Source organism: Anopheles nili, chromosome 2 (assembly GCF_943737925.1).
Source record: "Anopheles nili chromosome 2, idAnoNiliSN_F5_01, whole genome shotgun sequence".
Lineage (NCBI taxonomy): Eukaryota > Metazoa > Arthropoda > Insecta > Diptera > Culicidae > Anopheles > Anopheles nili.
The window spans coordinates 13,645,182-13,666,561 of NC_071291.1; the positions used below are offsets into that span (position 1 = coordinate 13,645,182).

The 21,380-nt window shown below is 43.9% G+C and overlaps 8 protein-coding genes across 8 annotated transcripts; 4 read left to right on the forward strand and 4 right to left on the reverse strand.

Moving 5' to 3' along the window:
- Positions 1-50: 50 nt before the first annotated feature.
- LOC128730693 (protein CLEC16A homolog) lies at positions 51-4,746 on the reverse strand. The gene is made up of 11 exons (XM_053823769.1): positions 4,544-4,746; positions 4,322-4,461; positions 3,818-4,196; positions 3,252-3,749; positions 3,118-3,176; positions 2,812-3,030; positions 2,085-2,204; positions 1,821-2,013; positions 1,488-1,753; positions 830-1,424; positions 51-607 (listed from the first exon to the last, which is right to left on the reverse strand). Exons 1-11 carry the CDS (start codon positions 4,744-4,746, stop codon positions 205-207), a joined length of 3,075 nt encoding a protein of 1,024 aa, XP_053679744.1. The 3' UTR covers positions 51-204.
- A 297-nt stretch (positions 4,747-5,043) lies between these two features.
- LOC128722081 (splicing factor 3B subunit 6) lies at positions 5,044-5,951 on the forward strand. The gene is made up of 4 exons (XM_053815904.1): positions 5,044-5,132; positions 5,200-5,318; positions 5,384-5,640; positions 5,712-5,951. The coding sequence occupies exons 1-3, from the start codon at positions 5,103-5,105 to the stop codon at positions 5,613-5,615; spliced, it is 381 nt and encodes a 126-aa protein (XP_053671879.1). The 5' UTR covers positions 5,044-5,102; the 3' UTR covers positions 5,616-5,640; positions 5,712-5,951.
- On the reverse strand, positions 5,644-7,934 carry LOC128730239 (general transcription factor IIF subunit 1). The gene is made up of 3 exons (XM_053823277.1): positions 7,911-7,934; positions 6,047-7,533; positions 5,644-5,976 (listed from the first exon to the last, which is right to left on the reverse strand). The coding sequence occupies exons 1-3, from the start codon at positions 7,932-7,934 to the stop codon at positions 5,766-5,768; spliced, it is 1,722 nt and encodes a 573-aa protein (XP_053679252.1). The 3' UTR covers positions 5,644-5,765.
- An 808-nt stretch (positions 7,935-8,742) lies between these two features.
- Positions 8,743-15,822, forward strand: LOC128722144 (eukaryotic translation initiation factor 2-alpha kinase-like). The gene is made up of 3 exons (XM_053815982.1): positions 8,743-8,933; positions 12,128-15,164; positions 15,236-15,822. The coding sequence occupies exons 1-3, from the start codon at positions 8,743-8,745 to the stop codon at positions 15,542-15,544; spliced, it is 3,537 nt and encodes a 1,178-aa protein (XP_053671957.1). The 3' UTR covers positions 15,545-15,822.
- Positions 9,924-11,697, reverse strand: LOC128722146 (protein misato). Its single transcript, XM_053815983.1, has 2 exons — positions 11,623-11,697; positions 9,924-11,564 (listed from the first exon to the last, which is right to left on the reverse strand). The coding sequence occupies exons 1-2, from the start codon at positions 11,695-11,697 to the stop codon at positions 9,924-9,926; spliced, it is 1,716 nt and encodes a 571-aa protein (XP_053671958.1).
- On the reverse strand, positions 15,684-16,345 carry LOC128722147 (28S ribosomal protein S33, mitochondrial). The gene has a single exon (XM_053815984.1). The coding sequence runs from the start codon at positions 16,253-16,255 to the stop codon at positions 15,920-15,922; it is 336 nt and encodes a 111-aa protein (XP_053671959.1). The 5' UTR covers positions 16,256-16,345; the 3' UTR covers positions 15,684-15,919.
- A 162-nt stretch (positions 16,346-16,507) lies between these two features.
- Positions 16,508-17,924, forward strand: LOC128720353 (cleavage stimulation factor subunit 1). Its single transcript, XM_053814017.1, has 2 exons — positions 16,508-16,581; positions 16,652-17,924. The coding sequence occupies exons 1-2, from the start codon at positions 16,508-16,510 to the stop codon at positions 17,856-17,858; spliced, it is 1,281 nt and encodes a 426-aa protein (XP_053669992.1). The 3' UTR covers positions 17,859-17,924.
- A 501-nt stretch (positions 17,925-18,425) lies between these two features.
- Positions 18,426-20,815, forward strand: LOC128732147 (protein TAPT1 homolog). Its single transcript, XM_053825316.1, has 2 exons — positions 18,426-18,630; positions 18,714-20,815. Exons 1-2 carry the CDS (start codon positions 18,426-18,428, stop codon positions 20,534-20,536), a joined length of 2,028 nt encoding a protein of 675 aa, XP_053681291.1. The 3' UTR covers positions 20,537-20,815.
- Positions 20,816-21,380: the final 565 nt, after the last annotated feature.

Below are 21,380 nucleotides of genomic sequence, written 5' to 3' on the forward strand. Positions count from 1 at the left end.
ATAGGAATTATTACCGAATAGCGAATATTACGACATATTACACAGACTAATTACATCGGCAGGTGTGTTATGTATTTCCTAGTCGAACTAAACATCAGAAATCTCAACAATAAAACTTATTTGACCTATCAAAAATAAATACAAAAAATACACACTCCAAATATCGTTTTGGTGAGGTTAACGACGCATAACAACGTGTATCTTTTACACTGTTTCTATAGCTCCGCGTTTCTTTTGGCGTTCCTCATTCGCTATAAAAGACGTTTCCTCCGACGTTGGGCTCATCTCTTGCGGTACGGAAAGGGTCGTTACGGGCAGGGCAGCTACTGCCGCTGTCGGCTGTACGACCCCGGTTGAGATAACATTGGGAATGGTTTGATCCTTGAATGAACCACTCAGAACACCACCGTTCGCACCATTCCCATTTCCACTGCTACCGACGGTCGGTAAGATGTTGACTACACTCATTGGTTCTAGCGTTAACCGTGACGGCGTATGGGAGCGGGATGGATTGTTCGATGAATTACGAGAGACCGGGCTAGAGTTTTGCGAACGACGAAAATCTTCTAATGGGATTTCCTCCGAACGTGGCCGTGGTATGCGTGGACTCGATTCTCGGGAGCGTGGCGTACTCGAACGATTACGAGAATTATCGCGTGACTTCATCGCACTTGAGCTAACACTAATCGGTTGGCTACTTTCCCGTCGGGCTGCTCCCACAGCCAATTTACGTCGAGCACCAGTGGGATCGCTGAAAACGTGAGAAAATACCATAAATTTTCTCCATAGCAGTCGTATTTGAATTCAACCTCCATAAATCTGTTCCTACCCTTCGCTTGAACGACTTGCGCTCATCTGCACTCGACTCACGCTGCCCGAAGGCATACTATCACGCCTCAAAGCTGCCGCTACACCAGGAACCCGATTGCTGGTAGAAAACAGGGGTCGATGCTCCCTCCCTTGTCGTGCGGAGGATCCGTGTCTTAACGATGGTGTGCCACTCGGTGCAGTGCCACCCGCCGACAGTGATGGAAACGAGGAATCATTCAGCTGCCCCGGTATTTCGAGTAACTGCGCAATTTGAAACATCTTTTTCTGTCGCGCTTTACTTCGGCCTTTCGTCAATCTCTGCTTAGCTGCCATACATCGGATATGATCATCGAACATAAACTTTGCCGATAATATAGGAGTCCGGTTGTTAGTCGCACCGCCTCGGTGAATGGTAAGATGCAAGCTACGCGAGTCCTCCTTATCGCCGTTCACCTCAACATCCTGCAAGAAACCGATGAATTTTGCCACACCCCACCCTAATCGCTTGCTATCCGGCTCAACTAGTATGAGTTGCAGGATATCCATAACCAGAAAACGACGATATTTAGTACCATCTCGCATTACGACGGTACAGGCGATAAGATCGCTATTATCTGGAAGCAAAAATTAACAATTAAAGAGTACCGATACACTGAAAATCTGTTTGCTATACCTACTCAAATCAAGTGCATTATCTATTTGGACACATTGGCTCAAATTTGTTAGTGGAAGAAGCAACTCCTTCTCGCCCGATATCATCTGACTCATGCGGCGAAAAAGGAAGAACACTCGAATTGCGCGGCGTGCTTTCTCCACTTCTCCGCATGGCAAGCGACGCGTAAATCCGATGCCTGTTAATGGTGTACCGGTGGGGGGTAACAAAATAGTCGAGTCATTGCAGAGAAATTCCACATTCAACGTAGTTTTCATCATTTCGTTGTATCTGTCGAAAAACCATATTAGTGTATAAAATGCAGTTTCCAAGAAAGCATCCTTAAAAAAGAACATACTCATCTTCAAAAAGATCCAAGAAAATATCCTCCGATTTGTAGAAATTTTTCAACACATTCATCGCCTGGTTACGAGCCTGATTGAGAGAGGATAGATACTCTTCAGAAACTGAAGAATCCTCAGAGCTAGAGCAAATAATTTGCCCTAGTAACTTTAGTGTCAATTCCGTAGTAACAAGCCGTATGCGACAAGCTGTAAAGACCATATTTTTAAATATTTTTAATCAACTTATTAATTAATTATTAATCAACAGATTTACTTACACGGTTGGCTTGAAATGTTGACTATCTGTAGTAGCTTCTCCAGCAGAACGATATTGTACTGAGTTCGGTTTGATGGTGACGATCGATTTAAAACAATTTCTAACCATTCCGCGTTGACACCTAGGGAAAATATCCAGTCATGAATATTTAAAGTACAGAACCATTGCTTATGACAACTGGAACTCCAAATATATCATCAACCACTGCAATATTTGCGTAGTTGTTGATGATTCCTATAATGTTGACCTCTAGCAATAAAAAGATTTTATTCGCATAGGTCTCAAATCAACATGCCAATAAGATATTATAATTTAACTCGATTACTTTTAAAATGTAGCGCGTTATCAACCACATCAAGCTACATATGCTATGTACACTACAAAAATATAACATCAATATGAACTTTAAATGAAGGGTAACTAACCGTCTACAAAACCGGCACCGACAGCGAGAAGAAATGAGCATTACAACACCACGAGGACGCGCAAGTCGAGGTGCAATGTTCGAATGTCATTTTTAAACAGCAGCAGTAACGTTAATAGTGGAGATAATAGAAGGTAGAGTTAGTAGTGATAGATGTGATGGGTATCGAACGGTGTGAAGCGTGGAAAAACAAATTTAAAATATCATTAGAAGCGATTCGTTAATGCATGATTCGAGCTACAAACTACTCAACGCTGCAACCGAGCTCCTCCTTTCTACAAATGCCAAATGAGGCCCAACATACCTTTGTTATTTGTTAAAGCGTAAAGCAAACATAACGCTAACAAAGCCAGGAAATCGTTCTCGGTACAATCAAGCGAGGATAACACCATGTCAAGGAAAGGACGATTCGTCTCAGGGGTCCGATATGCATTGAGAAGAAGTTTCTCCTTTTCTTCATCGGTAATATTGACCTTCTCAATCTCTTCGGAAAGCGTTGGCGGGCTAGGAGAATCTAAAGATGGAAATGAATAAAAAAAAAGACATTTATATAAAGCAGCTTGCAATTATAAAATACACCAGTACTCACTCGATATGGGTGGTTCGTTGGTAGTGGAAGTTCTGCTACTACTTGCACGGCTTTCGCCACTTTTACTGCTACTACTGCTGCTATTATTGGGGCTCTTATTGTGACCGCTGTTGCTCGCCTCATCGCTTAGATGCGGCTGCTCACCACCATATAACGCAGAAGATGATACCGTGCTTTCTAGTGCTTCTTCTAGACTTTCAACTGGTTGAACGAACCCCAAGGCTACCACCTCGCGATTATCGATGTACGCGTTTAGCACTTGTGCGGCGCCCTCCTTAAAAACGGTATGGTCTGCATTCAAAATGACCCACGTAAGCGCGTTGATGAGCGGCCGATGGGTGATGACGAGAAACACGAGCGAAAGGAGAAACAACGCCACCACGCTCGCGACTCGTGGGTTGTTCATCTCCTTGATATCGATATCAACGACTTTGTTTAAAACGGCTGCCAAGTTACAAGTTACGACGGCCATCGACATGGGTGGTGACGGGGTCAGCGAAAATATGTACAGCGGTACAAATAATTTGTGAAGCAGGTGTTCGGTCAAGACAGCATTTAGATCAGCGATATCGAGGCAGAGAATGTCGTTCAGATAGTGCAAATGATCTAAATGTTCCGCCACAAGGTTCGCCAAACGGTGCTGCGATTGATGACTGAAAAGAATAAAATCAAATGTTACATTAGAGTATCCAATGGAAGCTATCATAAAAAGTCCGCTTACTCAATGTCATTCCGAACGCAATTATCCAACTCCAGGATATGTTTCCCTATGAACCATACCAAATTGCTGAAGTACGGCGCTGCCGTTTTGTCTCGTATGAATTGCAGCATGTTCGGATTCTGCACCTTATACACGTTGAGTGTAATCGTGCGTACGGCTATGCGTACCATTGACTCGGGATGGTTAAAGAATTTGATTGCTTCCGTATAGAGTGGAAAATCGTTGGTATGCTCATTATAGAAAAAGTGTATCGTGTGAGTGTTAAGCTTTAGGCTTAACGTCTTTAGGAACAATATGTAATATCCCATCACATCCTCGTCCGAGAAATCAAACTTGTGAACTATAATCGAGTTCACCAAATTGTTGCTGAGTAAATAGTCTGTAAGAGGAAGACAAAAAAGCCATATTAGAAGACGATTATATACATAAACTATTCAACAACAGAAACATGTAACGCGTCATTAACCATTGCGCTGCTTGCTTCCCTTTGTTCGCTTTACTTACATAGCGATGTCTCATTCCGGATGTTTTCAAACAGAATGTTCAATGTTTGTAGAAGTTGTACGCAAACAAAACTGGATCCTCCACTCTTTTGTCGCATAATATGCAGAAAATAGGAAAGCATATTCTTTTCCAAAAAGAAGCTACGATAGAAAACGTAAATGATCAAACGATAGAATGGCTTAGAAACTCTCCCACAGCACATGCTCGATTTGAGACACTTACTCGAACACGGAAGAATCATTTTGATCGCCCCAGATCAGTATTTCTGCTATGGAGCGCAGCGATTCCACTAACAGCCCTCGGTTACTTTCAGAAACTGTCGTATTACGCTCAAGTACGCTGTACAAATATTTCAGATGATCAAGCGATAGGCGATTTTTAGGACGGTTCCAGCCTCCTCCAAACCAGCTTCTGCTACGAAACATTGTGATGTGCTGCTACTTGACTAGCTAGACTATCACGCTGTTACCGAGAAATTTTTCACAAAACTGCTCAGAACCTATTTAGTTTCTACTAGCAAGGCCAAGCACATCTTATAATAGTTTTTACTTGCTTTTTCTTTATCACGACGAAGGAAAAACAGATAGTAGACAGGTTATTTCGTAGCGTTTGACGTTTGGCTATTTGGCACATTTCGAACCAGTACCTTAAACACTGTGTTATGTTGACACCCTGACTGTAGTGTTGTTTTTTTATGTATGTTTCTGATCGTAAACAAGAGGCATCACAGCATTTGTGCGTTTGATAAATTGTGAATTAAATAATACTTAACGACTCAAAAATGGCTCTGTCCATGCAGAAAAGAAATAACGTAAGAAAATGTGTTAAGAGATCAAATCTAATGTATTCTCATCACATTAAATATGTTGTTTTTGTAGGTCCGCTTGCCTCCAGAGGTGAACCGGGTACTGTACGTACGAAATCTGCCCTACAAGATAACCTCAGACGAAATGTACGATATATTTGGCAAGTACGGAGCAATTCGGCAAATTCGAGTGTAAATACGAGTCTTAAAACATGTGATCGCAGAATATTCTAAATGTATCCTGTAATATTCCACAGTGGAAACACACCTGAAACACGCGGCACAGCTTTTGTAGTTTATGAAGATATTTTCGACGCGAAAAATGCTCGGGATCATTTATCGGGTTTCAACGTTTGCAACCGGTACTTGGTTGTGTTGTACTACCAGTCTACGAAGGCATTTAAACAATTAGACGTAGACAAAAAACAGGAAGAGTTGGATCAAATGAAGGCAAAGTACAATATCAGTACGGACGAATTGCGAAAATAAGTATTCGCATGGATGCTGGTACAAAGTAATATAAACCTCCCGAAATGTATTATTTATAAGGAAATGTATTTTTAATTCACCTATTTTTCTTTTAAGTTTTATTTTGTTTGAGAAAATTGATATGCGGCGGCCGGCAGTGCCAACACGCTCTTACTTCGGTACCTTTATGCTCAGATACATTTTGCCCTGTATTGTTTGCTTCACGGGGTTAATTCGCTTCAATATCTGTGTCATCGTTTCCACTAGCTTCTCACTCGACACACCGGTTTTCTTGTTTTTAAATTTGGTCAGCAGTTCTGTTGTGGTCATAGGTTTGCGCATGAGGTACCGTCGTACTGCTTCCTCAGTTATACCGTAATCACTGAAATAGAATAAAAAAGCATAAATGTATCATTAAAACCATGCAGCTTTGAATGGGCTGGTTAACATACTCTTTGCTTGTTGCATTAACGATTCCAGCAAAAGTCGGTGGTAGTGAGGGTGTTGATTCCGTTTTAACCTTTTTCGCTGGCGTCGAGACAGGGCTGTTGCTGTTGTCCGAGCCCGTTAAATCAGTCGCTGGCATATTCGATGCGGGAATTTTACGCTTATTCGAATCAAACTGACTAACACTTGGCGAAGCAGAACGCGAATTATTTGCGCTAGACAAATTTGAACCAACTCCTTCCTTGATTTTTTTGTCCTTAAGTTTCTTCTTGGCACTAGCCGTATCGGAGTCGGAACTATCCGAACTGAAATCACTCGACGAATCCTTTTTGTCCGATTCCGATTTTTTGTTTTTGTTCTTTTTAGCTTTCTTCTTTTTCTTAGCCTCCTTACTTTCTTTTTCCTTTCCGTCCTTATCCTTCTCCTTTGCTTTACCATTTTTGTCATCTTCCTTCTCCTCTTCCTCTTCTGATTTCTTTTCCTCTTCCTCAGAATCTTCATCGGAGGTTAAAAGTTTTCGCAAAGCATCTTCTTCCGCTACGGATTTCATCTCCTTTACAACCTTAGCATCGTGATCCGACTCACTGTCGCTTGAGTCCGAAATGTAGTCCAGTTCTCGACCCTCCTCGTCGCCATCGTCCGATTCTTCGAAGGCCTCCTCATCAACATCTCGCTTTTTCTTCTTGCTGTCCGCGAGAGCCTTTTTCTTGATCTTGGCTTTCTTGCCCGAGGTGTCGTCATCGCTGTCCTTCTGTTTTGGCTTGCCTTCATCATCATCGTCACCGGAAGAGGACATTTCGTCAGAATCGATCCATTCATCCATATCGCTGATTTTCAAATCCTTGCTCTTGCCTCCCTCGCCCTTCTTGCCTTTCGTTTCCTCCTGCTCTTCACCGTCGTTATCTTCTCCCTTCTTTAGACGCTTGCGAAACATCAGCGAAAAATAGTTCATCGTTTTCTTCCGCCGGCCGTACTCCTGTTCAGCTTCCTCTGCAGACAGAGCCTTATAGCGATTAATAGGTTGAAAATTGTACCATTCGTTTAACGGGTAAGCCTCAATAGCACCATCCGGCGCGTGTGTAAACACATAAAATGCGGCATTTTCACCAACGCCACCTTCGCGAATACCTCGAAACATTTTTCCGCTCTTACCACCAGCTCTCAGTATCCACGGCTGTGCTTCCGGTTTGTATTTTTTCGAGATAATACCGAATCGCTTACGGCGTGCTTCCTCACGGAGATCACGGTTGAACTCAGAGCCCGCACCAAACTTGGGCATCACCTCCTCCATTCCCTTGAACTCTTTTTGATTGTTTTCCCGTTCCATCTTAACCGTGCGCCATTGAGTGAAGTCAACGTTTAACGTGGCGTTAAACCGCATTACATGATACTTTTTCTTAAGATTCTTCGGCACTCGTATCACGAACTCCTGCACCGAAACTGGAGCTGTTGATCCGGATGCAGTTTGCGGAGCTGCACCGCCTTTTGAGTTCTGCAAAAGTAATAGACGAATGAATAGTTACTGGCATACTGTCTGGGTATCAAAATAACAAGTAGGATTACATACCGACGGTGCACTCATTCCAGCAGCTGCCACGGTGCACCTTTTCGTGCTGTGCAAATCCCACAATGGAAGCACTTGAAAAGCAACAAGCGCTGGCGCAACGATTAATACGTTCTTGACTGAGCCAAACGATGTTCAAAAGATATTTGTTAGCCTTTTTTATCAGGAAACGGCCACTATGCACAGAAAACTATTCAACAATTTGCTTTCAGTTTCTAAAAAAGACAAAAATAAAACAACAAACATCACACTGAGTCACTTGATCCTCGATAAGCATGAGATATCAAAATTATAGGTGTACTTACCGTATTTGCCGGATCCGAAGACATTTGCTGCTCTAATTGTAATTTAAACACCACATAAAAGGTTAAATCTAGCCCAGTATTAACTGAAAAATAGGAAATAGGGAGTTCTCTAAACCGCTCAAAACAACCCAACGCTGAGGGATGATTTGACATACCGAAACGTCGTCACGTTCAAATCTAGCTTACATCAATTTGTTTTATTCTTAAAATACCTTTGGTTTTGTAAAATCTAATGTACCTTCTGTAGCTAATAAGTTCGTGTGTTACACTTTTCTAGAAACCAAACAAAGATGCACTGAATTGGAATTTAAAAGGATTTTTTTATACTACTTAACGAATCATACAGTACTCAAGAGATGTAACCGCGGTTGGATGACATTCAATGATTATATTAGTTTGTCTTCAAATAAAAACAAATGAATTTCAGAAAATTAATACATTTTGTGTAAATACTAAGCTTATTCATTTATTCAATTGCTCTAGCGGTAGTAGCATATTGAAAAATTTGAAATATTCTTTCGTTAAAGTCAACCCTTACGACAGCTCTCCAATTCTGACAGTTCCATGTTGGATGTTTTTCGTATTCTGTTTTTTTTCAGATTATTTTTTAGTTTCAAAGAATTCAGTCGACTGTTTTCGTGCGTCGGCGGTGCGCGCAGCCATTTGAAATTAGTTAACTTTCGTGTCAATCCCCGTAGTTCCCTAAACAAATCGTGCATCTACTGCATCCCTTAAGTGTTGTTTGTGGCTCCAAAATATGAACTCGCGACGTTGCGGAATCCGCAACACACGACGTCGAATGGACCCATTGTACCACTAAGCAACGAACACCATGCCTACGTGCTCTGTTTTGATTCGCCGCGCGCTATGTGTCGGAATGGTTCTGCTGGCCACCGTCGTAACGGTGGCCTTGGGTAGCACGGGTCAGTCGGGGCCCAAATCTCAAGAAGATTCCTCTGGCACTGTCGAGCAGCTACCTTTCTGTGCAGATGATGTAGCCCGCCAGCGTGACCTTAACGATGGGTAAGTAAGGTGCTGTTGCATTGTGCACTTCATTGCATCTTCGTTCGGACATGTCTGGACAGGCTTAATTAGGCTGCGTGTTTTAGTATGAGCGTATTGCGACCATAAACTTTCTCAAACAAATTGCCAATTTTTTCCAACAAATCTTTAACGGCGATTTTTTTCTTTGGAGCAAATTCCAATTTAGTTGTGGAGCGGCAACATTATATTGAGCAATATCAATTACAAATATCTCATTCAAGTAGGTTCTCGAATTTGTTATCTTCATTCAAATTTGTGAAGATCAGACAAATTAAGTATTCCATTAGACCCAACGGTCCTTTATCGGGCAGGTGAATCGCCTTATCTTAGCTTGATATTGCGTCATTTTTAATGCATTTTATATACATTCTTCCTAATTGTTATTCTACCGATTGAGATTATTTTTGGTATTTATTTTGGCCTATTATGTACCTAGGTCAAAACAAAATTTATAACATATGCTTCTTTCAAATATTGATAACGCGATGTTGGTTCCGAATATAAATGAGTGATACAGAACTTCAGCATCTCCCCGTTTGTTTGTTGAGTCTGTTCATGTCTGACTCATGAGAAAAAAAGTAATAACAAAAAACCGAATACACAGGTAAATAGCTTTCACGGTAGAGTCACTGGAGAGGGAAATTTATTAGAAAAATATTAGAAAAACATGGCACATGGCGATCCGGTAGTTCAAAATTGAATTTCTTTCGTAATTGCTAGTTGTTTTTTCTGAAACAGTGTTTATTCTCTAAACACTTGTAATTTATTCCCGACAAGCGAGGTTTATGAAGCTGGTTTTTTGTTGTAAATACGTACAAGAAGTATACTGTTAGTTGTGTATATCTATTTATATTTTTCGCTGATTTTATAAATCAATAGACGACTATGTAGCGGTGTTATTTTATGGGCATTTTACCAATGCAAAGCATTCGATCATCAATAGGATTCTCTTGATGGACTGTGATGAACTTACAGTTCATAGTTTTCATCGTAATTTTCCTTGAAATCCAGTAGATGTTCGATAGTTTCCTTATATTCAGCCTCTTCCAGTCCGCACTCCGCAAACCGTGGTATTTTCGGCAACCGGATACGACTTACCTCACGGTGCAGCGCTTCCAAGCCCTCACCTAGATCTGATGATGATTGTATCGCAGCTAATGTCGGACAATGCTGAACGTATTGCTGTGAAGCTAGCGCAAACGGAGAGTCCGTCAGGAAACCGTCGAATCCAACACTCTTGTCGAATAATTCTATCGGATACGGTTGCCGAATGGTCATTGGCGCTTTAATCGAAGTTACATGTGACATGCTGACTTCCAGACTACAGGAGTAAAAGAACTGTAACATTTCGCTGACATTACTGCATCGGTAAGCTGGCATTATCTGCTGCCGTTGAGCAGATTTGGCGGTAGGAGGTCGTTTGAGACGATTCTGTGGTAGACCACGTACACACACAGACTGTATCACAGCCCGGTTGCGAACCTTTACGTTCGGAGAAAGCTGTTCAGTTAAGCTTTTGTCGCCCATTTGATCCAGACAATCGATCAAGTCTTGGGAGTCTCCTAAAGGAAATGGAAAAGATAGTCCGGCAGCTGCCATTTTACGTCCGTAAGCGTTTAGATCGCTGCACATGCCGGAAATGTATCCGCCAGAACTGACTACGGCTGAGTCCTTTAAACGGAAGCGTAGCGTTGCAGTATCTAGAAAACTCGCCAGAATCGCTGATGTTTGATAGAAATTGTGTGCATCATATTTGATGTTGGAAAAGGCTTGTGGTTCAGCCACGTTGCGCCAACAACGTGTCATGGTTGCTAACGGCACAAATAGGGAACTATACTCCGATAGCTGGGCGAAGGTTAATGCCGTGTTAACGACGCGTATTGAGTCGCTCATTGCTTCATCCGCATTTTTAAAGATTGGTGCCTTGGGTGGAAATACTGGGAATAGAAGGGACGATTTTCCATACTCATCTTGCAAGTGTTCGAGCAGCTTTAGTGCGATTCCAGAAAATCCATCGCAACAATCGAACAGCATCTGGAACCCTTGACAACCGTCACATTCTTCGATATACTGCCTCACCCGATCCGTTAAGTCATCTTGGAAATCGCAATCTTTCCATAGTTCCATACCGTTCGTAATGGTATCGAGTTGGGATTCTTCCGTGGAATGTGAGTACCGCTCGATAATATTGATACTTCGAGGATGGTAACGAGTGTAACTGAAGTCAATCCAGTCCTGTACCGTGTTCGAGAAATCATAATCCTTTTCTTCTTGATCTTCATCATCATTTATATTGGAACTGCTAGCTTGAAGATCTGCTTGATAGGGATGTTTTTGAGCAGGTTTCTGCTTTTCTATGATCTCAATTTTTTCACTGTCCCATTCGATGTCCGTTATCTCAGAGGAGTCCTTGGTGATTGTAGTTGAATCGATCGGTTCTTCGTAGAGGTCTCCAGAGCGAGGTATGTGCTTCAGCGTTCCGTTAAGATCGACCATCAGCACTCGTGGGGTGAATGTTGTCTGTCGTTGTCTCGTTTGACCCTCCCGGTACAACACTGCATGATCAATCTCAGATGGTTCTGCGTTTGGATCATAGTTGAATGACGATTCCTGCATGCACGAGGCTATTTTAAATATTCTCTTGATCAATATCCCAAATTGTAGATACCTGTATGTTCCACCAGTGTGTTCCGATGTAATTCGAATAATTGCCCAACTGGAATGTTAATACTTCTCGGGCCATATTATAAGCTCACAATTACTTCTTCAACTATTGCTAATTGACGAACGTTGTTGTTATTTATAAAAGAACTATGTTTTAACCAGCACGATGCACGCTGTAATGACCATATGTACGCATGTAAACAAAAAGCGTTGCTGTCACAGTCGAAGGATTGTACGCCACTCTACGATATGTCTACAATATCAAGTTGAAAGATTTAATTCAAAAACCAGCGTGGCACAACCGCCACGTGTTTCTCATGATATTCGCAATATTAGTAAAATTCAACACAAAAAAATGGTGATTGATTCTCAACAGCCATTTTATAATGGTCCTTAGAGTTCTTAGCTCTTGGATCTCAACTTATGGTTCTGCTACCTATCAGAGTCGCAAAGGATTCAAAAGGCTTTGATAGTTTTCCATTTTTTATTGACTACATATTTTTTTTCAGCTTGGTATTCGTTACTACACTAGACGGAAAATTGTCGGCTCTGGATATGTTAAACGGTGGTGTCGAACGTTGGAGCATCCAGACTGGCCCTGGATCATTACTTTCTTCAAGTATCCATCGTCTCGAATTGACTAACAACGGAAAGTGGGTCCGCATGATACCTTCGCTGAGTGGCAGCCTTTATAAATTTGACGGTGATTCAATCGAACCGATTCCCTTTAGCGCAGAAGACCTGCTGAAATCTTCGTTCAAATTTTCGGACGACCTTGTAATATCGGGTGGTAAAGAAACTCGATCGTACGGTGTGTCGATGCAAACCGGTCAGCTGATCTACGTCTGCACGATGCAAGGCTGTAAAAATGCAACCGAGCTTGCAACGGAGCTGACAGAAAATAATAAATATGGCCCGCCTGTGAATCAGCGTGCGACGGGCGACAGTGGGACTGTTGATCCCACGCAGGAAGATGTGCTTGTCGTACGGAGACAAACTCAAACGGTTCGGGCCGTAGAATCGCGTACCGGAAGCGAAAGGTGGAATTTTAGTATCGGCCATCACGAAGTAGAAAAAATGAGCAACGCAGATTGCCGTGGCGGCAAGGAACGTAAGGAAATAAACCCAGTGATACTTGATCTTGATCTTCGCGTGATTATACCTGAGGGCGTTATTTGTGCCGTCCGCAAGAGTGCACCAGGTGAGATAGTTTGGCGACATAAGTTCAGCGTCCCGATAGTCAGAGCATGGCGAGCATCGGATAGCAACGATGATGGTCTTGTTGGAATAGATTTTTTCGATCGTACAGACTGGCTATGGAACGGTAATGTAGATGATAGTAGTACTGAGCAGCCTCCGTTAGTAAATCCGTCCCTGTACATTGGCATGCATGAGAAGCAACTGTACATTCAAGAATCGGATGCTTTGATGAACGAACGGGTGGAAAAAATGCAAGAATTCGCGTTGCTAACGGACGACAGTAAGATGCCCAATATTCCTTGGAAGCCTTTGCCGGCTAATCCTTCAGTCGCAGGACTGATTACGCATGGCGATACTTCTGTGGGTGTAATTAAGGCTGAAGACGAATCGGTTGAATCGACGGCTATCGCTCGTTCAGTGCTGTACGCCTCCACTTATATCAATGGAAACGGGTTCTTTCTGGTGTATGATCCCGAGCATGGCGAACAGTGTGATCAGCATGGTGAGGATCAAAGCAAAGTCAACAATAGCACGGGTTACGCGGAAAATGCGAATGCCGAGGCTGGAAACGATGAAAATATAGACACGATGTTCGATGCACCAGTCAAAGTGATCATCGTGTCGATGTGGTTCTGGTGGAAGGAAATATTGATCATTTCGATAACGACTGCTCTGATACTGAACATGATGCTCAAGCTGCGAGCCGAAAAACTACCCGTAATGGTGGTAGTCGAACGTAAGATTACCGTTCCAATACCGACAGCAGTCGAAGCAGTCGAAGAATTTCCTCCTGCGATTCGAATGGGAACGGTGCGCAGTTTCTCGGAATCCAGTTCTGGAAATGGGCCCCCGGCGATAATGGAAAATTTTACATCTCGCTTTCGCGATGACTTTGACCTGGTTCAATGTCTCGGTAAGGGTGGTTTTGGGGTGGTATTCGAAGTTCACAACAAATTGGATGACTGTCGGTACGCTATTAAGCGTGTCGTATTACCAAACAAGCAGGAATCGAAGGATCGTGTTATGCGGGAAGTCAAAACGTTAGCCCATTGCGAACACCAGAACATTGTTCGGTATTTTCATGCGTGGGTCGAAACACCTCCTCCTGGATGGCAGGAACGCCACGATCGCGAATGGATCGAACGAAATTGTCTCTCGACGTCGATCGATATTGAAACACCGACCGACACATGTCCACCGCTGCCGGGTGAACTGTCCGTTGCAACGGCATCTTCCTTTGAAGTTGGTATGAAAAACGTGCGCCTGCCTCCGTCATCGGTGCAGTCAAACCTATGGATACCGCGACCAGCTGAACAAAACTTTTCATTCGCGAACGGTATGGGTGATGGACAATCATTACGGCGCGTCGAGGAAAGCGACAGTTGTTCCTATATAGAATTTCGGGCTGATACCGAACAGGCACCAGATGATGACGACGATGCGTCCACTTCGTCTTCTGATTCAGATGAGATTTCAACTGTACAGAGCAACGGAAAGCATGCATCGAATGAAGAGACAGAAGATGACTCGTTAGATATCATCTTCAAGGAACCATCTGGCAGCGCCGGCATTAGTACTGGAGTCGTTCATCACGCGGTATCAATTGATATTTCTTGTTCACCGACAACTGACCAGCGTCCAAAGCCGTCGACACATAACGCCGATAAGGCTAACTGTTCTAAGGCAGCGCAGCAAAGCAAAAATCCTTTCCGTAAAACACACCGCCGACCGCTTTCACTCGATCTCACCAGTTCTGGAAGCGTGCGACCGCTTGCGGCCGATTTAAAGCTAGGAAGCCTCCTTACATCAAACCAGTCAACCGCCGATTCGGTACAGAGCAACAAAATTTATCTTTACATTCAAATGCAATTGTGCCACAAGCAGTCACTCAAGGAGTGGCTAAGCCTGAATGGGTTCCCTGGGCGCAGTGATAAGATTGTGCCGATATTTGAGCAGATCGTATCCGGTGTTGAGTATGTGCACCTAAAAGGACTGATTCATCGTGACCTGAAGCCTAGCAACATATTTTTCTCACTTGATGGAAGAATAAAGATAGGCGACTTTGGACTTGTTACAGACTCGACCGATCAGCAGTACGACAATGAAAATAACATGCCTTCGATGGTACCTGATCGGCACACGCGGCAGGTCGGCACGCAGTTGTACATGTCACCGGAGCAGCTAAAAGGTCTGCCCTATGATTATAAGGTCGACATATATTCGCTTGGTTTAATTCTGTTCGAGTTACTAGTAAGCTTTGGCACGGAGATGGAACGCATTTGTACACTAAAGAGCGTACGCAAAAGCATTTTTCCGGACAATTTTGAGGAAGATCATCGATACGAAGTACGTAGGTTTGACAAAATATCCAGACATTTTCAAGTTACTCACGGTACATCATATTTTCGTCTTTTCAGTTCAAACTACTAACGCTGATGCTGGCTGAAGCACCTAACAAGCGACCAACGACGTTTGGCATTAAGGCACATCCGCCTTTTAAGAGAATTTCTTCTAGCAAATCGGCGAACTCGCTAGGTGTCGTCGATGAAGCGCTGGTCGTTGATGGGATTCCTGGTTCGACGCCGGGATCTTTCGAGTCTGACGATGGTGACGAATGGCATTTCGAGCTACCTCCTCGAAGGAAAGACAGTCGTACTTACACTACATCCGGATCCGGAACGGGTAGCGGATCTGCTGGTACATCGGCCCCCAATCTGTGCTATTGAAAGAGCACCAATTTACCCTGTATTGTGTTAGACTAAGATATAAGATTGTGAATTGCTGCTTAAGATGCAAAAGACAGACAGTGACGGTGTTAGTTGCCGAGGTAACACGTGTATTTGAATGTTATTTATATGTCGCCCGACGGTTGTTTATAGTCTTAACGCATCCCGGTGAATTATCACGCTATCGAAGAAAGCGATAAGCGTAGTTTTAATAGCCACATGTTCTTACGTGAAGAACGGCGGTAAGTGAAATAATAATGTTGAATAAAATGAAGGAACAGCACACAGTCTTCTTGATTTTACGCACCACGTTCTGTTTATTGAAACTCGCTCACTGGGAAGAAACACCAAACCACCTTACACGTTTCTACTCTACTACTTTTTGGATCGTTTTCCTTCACCCTTTTTAGGTGGCGCTTTACCGCGTAGCGCTCGTAATCGTTTCATCTCTTCTTTAAAATCTTGGTGTTCATCGCGAAATAGACCGTACTCGCGCAGCTTCATTGCCAGAAGATGTGTTTCGACATGCCGTGGATACCAGTTGACGACGTAATCTCGTTGTTGAATCGGTTCCTCACTGAACATTTTAACCACCTTCATCGACTGTGAGTTGGTTGGGCGGGCTACCTCTCCAAAGATGCGGTTCGATAGGTAGTTCATGCGACGCGCATAGGTTGTCGTAAGTTTGGCGAGGTCTTTGTATTTGGACATATTTATGCTGTGTTTACTATATCCTTAATGGCCCGAATGTCTGTTTTCGCTATTGTTTTTCACACATAAATATACCGAGTACCGAGTTGTGTAACTGGATTTGTTGATATATCTAGGAATGACAGTTTTCGTGCGATAATCGAAGAGGATGGCATTTGACAGTTAGCAAAAAGCCGCCTGTGAATTGTTTACGATCGTGCGGGTGCATAAAAAGCTTGTTTATTCCAATTTCCAAGGCGAAAAGAAACAATCATGAAAGACCAGGAAACTCCAGAAAACAAAAACGTGCTGAAATGTCGAGAACAACTGTACAGGATGATGATAAGGTAAGAAAACCACGTGTAGCTTTGTTGTTCCCAGTTTTAAGAGCCTATCGTTTCATCCCATAATCCACAGCCAACTGTTCTACGACGGATACCATGCAGTGGCAGTAGAACTGACCAACTTGGTGCGAGCAGACCCACCTTGTCCCCCGAGCGATCGGTTGATGTTGATTTTCAAACAAGCGGAACAAATTGAACAGTCGAGGGAGAGCAACCTATTTGATGATATTCCCTGTGGATTGGACTTAGAGTTCGAAACGGAAGGATCCACCCTTGCACCGGAACCGGCATCGTATGAGACGGCTTACGTCACTTCCCACAAGCAAGCGTGCAGGGCAGGTTGTTTTAGTGGTGATGGTCAGCTTGTGGCTACCGGAAGCGTAGATGCAAGTATCAAAATTCTGGATGTAGACCGTATGTTGGCCAAATCAGCACCGGAAGACATGGAGCCGGGACGTGAACAACAAGCCCACCCGGTCATTCGAACACTGTACGACCACACGGACGAGGTTTCCTTCCTGGAGTTTCATCCAAAAGAACAGATCCTAGCGTCTGGGTCGCGCGATCACACCGTGAAATTGTTCGACATATCGAAAGCATCGGTCAAGAAAGCGCACAAGGTGCTGAGCGATTGTGTTCCAGTGCGTTGTATAGCATTCCATCCGACCGGTGATTACATGGCTGTTGGAACAGATCATAACGTTCTGCGAGTGTATGATGTACAAACAGCACAATGCTTTGTAAGCGCTATCCCTGCTCAGCAGCATAACAGTGCGATAACGTGTGTAAAATACGCTGTCAATGCAAAGGTGTATGCAACTGGAAGCATGGACGGTTCCATTAAACTTTGGGACGGCGTCAGCGGCAGATGCATCAACACGTTCACACACGCTCACGATGGCGCAGAAATCTGTTCGGTTGTATTTACGAAAAATGGCAAATATTTGCTGACATCCGGACAGGACTCGTTGGTAAAACTGTGGGAACTTAGCACGAGCCGCTGCCTGATTGCATATACAGGTGCAGGAACGACAGGCAAGCAAGAACATCAGACTCAGGCCATCTTTAATCACACCGAAGACTACGTCCTCTTTCCGGATGAAGCGACTACTTCGTTGTGTGCCTGGAACTCGAGAAATGCATCCCGCTGTCATCTAATGTCGTTGGGGCATAACGGACCGGTGCGGCACATCGTTCATTCTCCAACCCATTCTGCGTTTCTGACTTGCTCCGACGATTACCGTGCACGTTTTTGGGTTCGAAGAACAACATCCCATTAATTTTTCCAATACCCGACAACCCGTAACATTAGATTGTGGATTATAATATTTTACTTGGTTCTACTCACCAACAATAATTAAGAAATTTTGTTCGTGTGTTTGAATTTAGTCTACAAACAATAATCTGATATAATACAATAAATTTATGAAAACAATAAAAATGAAATTGTCCATGTTTCGCTACTGCTAAAATGAGTATATAAAAGGGTTTTTGTAAAAGATAATATAAATAAATTACTAAAACAAACAGAATAATGGTTCCTGATACAAGTTGCATCCAAGTGATCGTTCTGGTAGCGCAAGATGCTGTGGTTTGTTGGTAAATAGAAGCTTGTGCGTGAAACACTCCCATTCTACATGCCCGGTTTGCAGCTGTTGACGCATTTTCCTACAGCTGACGTTCGTATACTTTGCGTCCTGGAAGTAGTGTTTATCAAACAACGATTTAATTCACAAACCGAGCAATCCTACTACTACTCAAGGTACTGATTGTCGTTTAGAGTTAGTAGCTTCTGGCTTGATACAGGTAAAACACAAGGAAATGCCAGCAATCACGTTACGGTGAGAATGTTTCGCAAGGAGGATATGTTTACGACACCCCAAGAGCGACAGAAGAAAAAGTTGCGCTTTCGGGGCGATTTAGCGGCGCACTATGGCTTCAATCGTGATTCCGTCGGTTCCGGGCTGAATGGAACGTCTGGTAATAATCGAATTGAAGAACTTTCGTCTGACGATGATAGCAAACGTTTGCAGAATGGAGAGCCAGTGGCGGGTGAGTAAATAAATCATGCGTTACGTATTGAATATCCATTCAACTAATAGGCTGTTTGGTTGGGAAATCCGATCGTATTTTAGAGCACGGAGAACGGGGCAGCCTGTACGATTTCGTTCGCATTGAGCTGACCAGAGGCTACGTGCTGGAGCACGACGAAGAACGCTATTCCGCGCGACGTGAGAAAATATACTCCTTCCTAAAAATACCACGAGAGCTAGAGAGCTTCATGCTGTACGGTGTGCTACAGTGTGCCGACTCGTTTCTGTATATCTACACTTTTCTACCTATAAGATATCTGCTCGCCCTGTGGGCACTGATAAGTCGGCCTATCGCTCGCTGTCTCGGGTTACGCCGTCCATCGCAAAGGCTCCTGGCTCCGGCGGAAATTTGCGACCTGCTCAAAGGCACGATATGGATTATCTGCAGCTACACGCTGCTGTACGTGGACACCAACATGCTGTACCACATGATCAAGAGCCAATCGATTATCAAGCTGTATATATTCTATAACATGCTGGAAGTCGGCGATCGATTGCTGTCTGCGTTCGGGCAAGATACGATCGATGCCCTGTTTTGGACGGCAACCGAACCAAAGCACAGCAAGCGACAGCATCTCGGGACCATTCCGCATTTCCTGTTTGCTATCGTGTACGTCACCATGCACAGCGTCCTGGTGATGTTTCAAGCTACCTCGCTGAATGTGGCCATCAACTCGAACAACAAGGGCCTGCTGACGATCATGATGTCAAACAACTTTGTTGAACTAAAGGGCAGCGTGTTTAAAAAGTTCGACAAGAACAACCTCTTCCAGCTGAGCTGCAGCGACGTGCGGGAGCGGTTCCACCTGTCCGTGCTGATGTTGATCGTGCTGATACAGACGATGAAGGAGTTCAGTTGGAAGTCGGAGCAATTTTTCGTGATGTTTCCGGACTGCATGTATGTGATGGTTACGGAGTGTTTGGTGGATTGGATCAAGCACGCGTTCATCACACGGTTCAACGAAATCCCGTGTGATGTGTACCGGGAGTATACGACGAGCCTGGCGTACGATATGACGCAAACGCGTCAGAAGCACGCCTTCAGCGACCACTCTGATCTAGTCGCTCGCCGGATGGGCTTCATACCGTTCCCACTTGGGGTCGTGCTTGTGAAGGCCCTCTACCACGCGCTGTCCTTCGAAAACGCGGGCTCCGTTGTGATACTTTTCGTTGCCTTTCTGGTGCTCTTGTGCGCTCGCGTCCTCAATACGATATGCGCCCTAGGACGGGCGTGCGATCTCACACAGAAGCATCAAGATGAGAAAAACCAAAGCGGTTGCAATCCACTCAGCTCGACGCCAGTGGCGGGCAATGTTCGTACTGGTGGACCAGCTGGCCGAACGACTAGCGACACTGCTACGTCTCCGATTCATCGGTCTCTGGTCAACCAAGTGACAAACTTGACTGCATCGTCCACCGGTTTGGCGCCATCGACGGCTTTGCCAAACGTTTTTCAATCGACCCCTCTCACGGCAGGAAAATCATCCATCTCTATGGGCAGTTCCGGCAGCAACAGCTCCACCGATGTGCTGCGTAAAACGTCCGGTCTCGGTGCCACGGCTTTGTTCTCGAACAGTGACGTCGATCTGGATGATGTGAAGCTGAACGACCAAGTGTTGAACAGTAACACCACCGGCAACGCGGATTCCAGTAGCAGCCGTACGCAGAAGGATGAGGAAGAAAACGTTGCTCGTAGCGTGCCGGATCTGCAACAGGAAACGGGACTGGAGAAACCTCCGGGACGTCTTCAAAACGAACCAGTCGGGTCTGAAGGAGGTGATGGATCGCTGCATCACCACCATTACGTACGAACTCACAAACGTTCGGAATCGGAACCGTCGATTCAGCTAGAAGGTGGAGGATAATTTTGAACTAGCGCTATGGGTTAGCGATAAGAACCTTGCGGAGAACCCATTACTCCAAGGCTTACGGATATAGCGGCAGTAGTAATTTATTTTCGGTTAAAAGCTGAATTTTGGTTTTGCCGGTCCATACCGGTCGTTGTGATTGCTACCGACCTTCATCTGTTAGAGACGTACTGCTTGACAAGGCACCAAAGGCTGATACACTTCATATGCAAGTTTGTGTAGTATATAACTTTGTTTTCGGGCGTCTTCAATTGTTTTATTCCGTTTGCTACAAATCGCGTTGATTTTTGTTCTTGTCTTTGTGAAATCTTGTAGTTAGTAGCGTTTGAATATGGTAATAAAAACTATACGAAGTTTGAAAAATAAAATCGCTGTTCGCTGTGCAAATGGCGGTACAATTTTTGCAATAATTAAATTACTGATAGACAGGCCTTTTTGATTGTGAAACATTTGTGCTTCTCGTCAGTGTTTTATTCGTCTTGCTGGGAACCGGTGGAAATTGATTGGTACGGCATCACTCTAGCGCTTCGGGGGAAAATGCAGCGAGATAATCGTTAAAAATTTAATAACCACGATCCAACGCGAACAAGCTGGTGCGAGATTTTTCCGATTTCTTTTATCACACTTTATTGTCTCATCGGTAACGGGTCGCTCAAGGCGCTAGCTCTTGCTGGATATCCTTTATCTGCCACTTAAAGCGTAACTGGAGGGAACTTTATTTTACGATCCCGCATAGCGAGAGGTGTGGTTGCAGATCGAGAAATTGCAGTGAATCTACCGGATGGAAAGAATGTGCATCGATGTGAGATCCAAGATGATGCCCATCGCCCAGGGTGTGGGT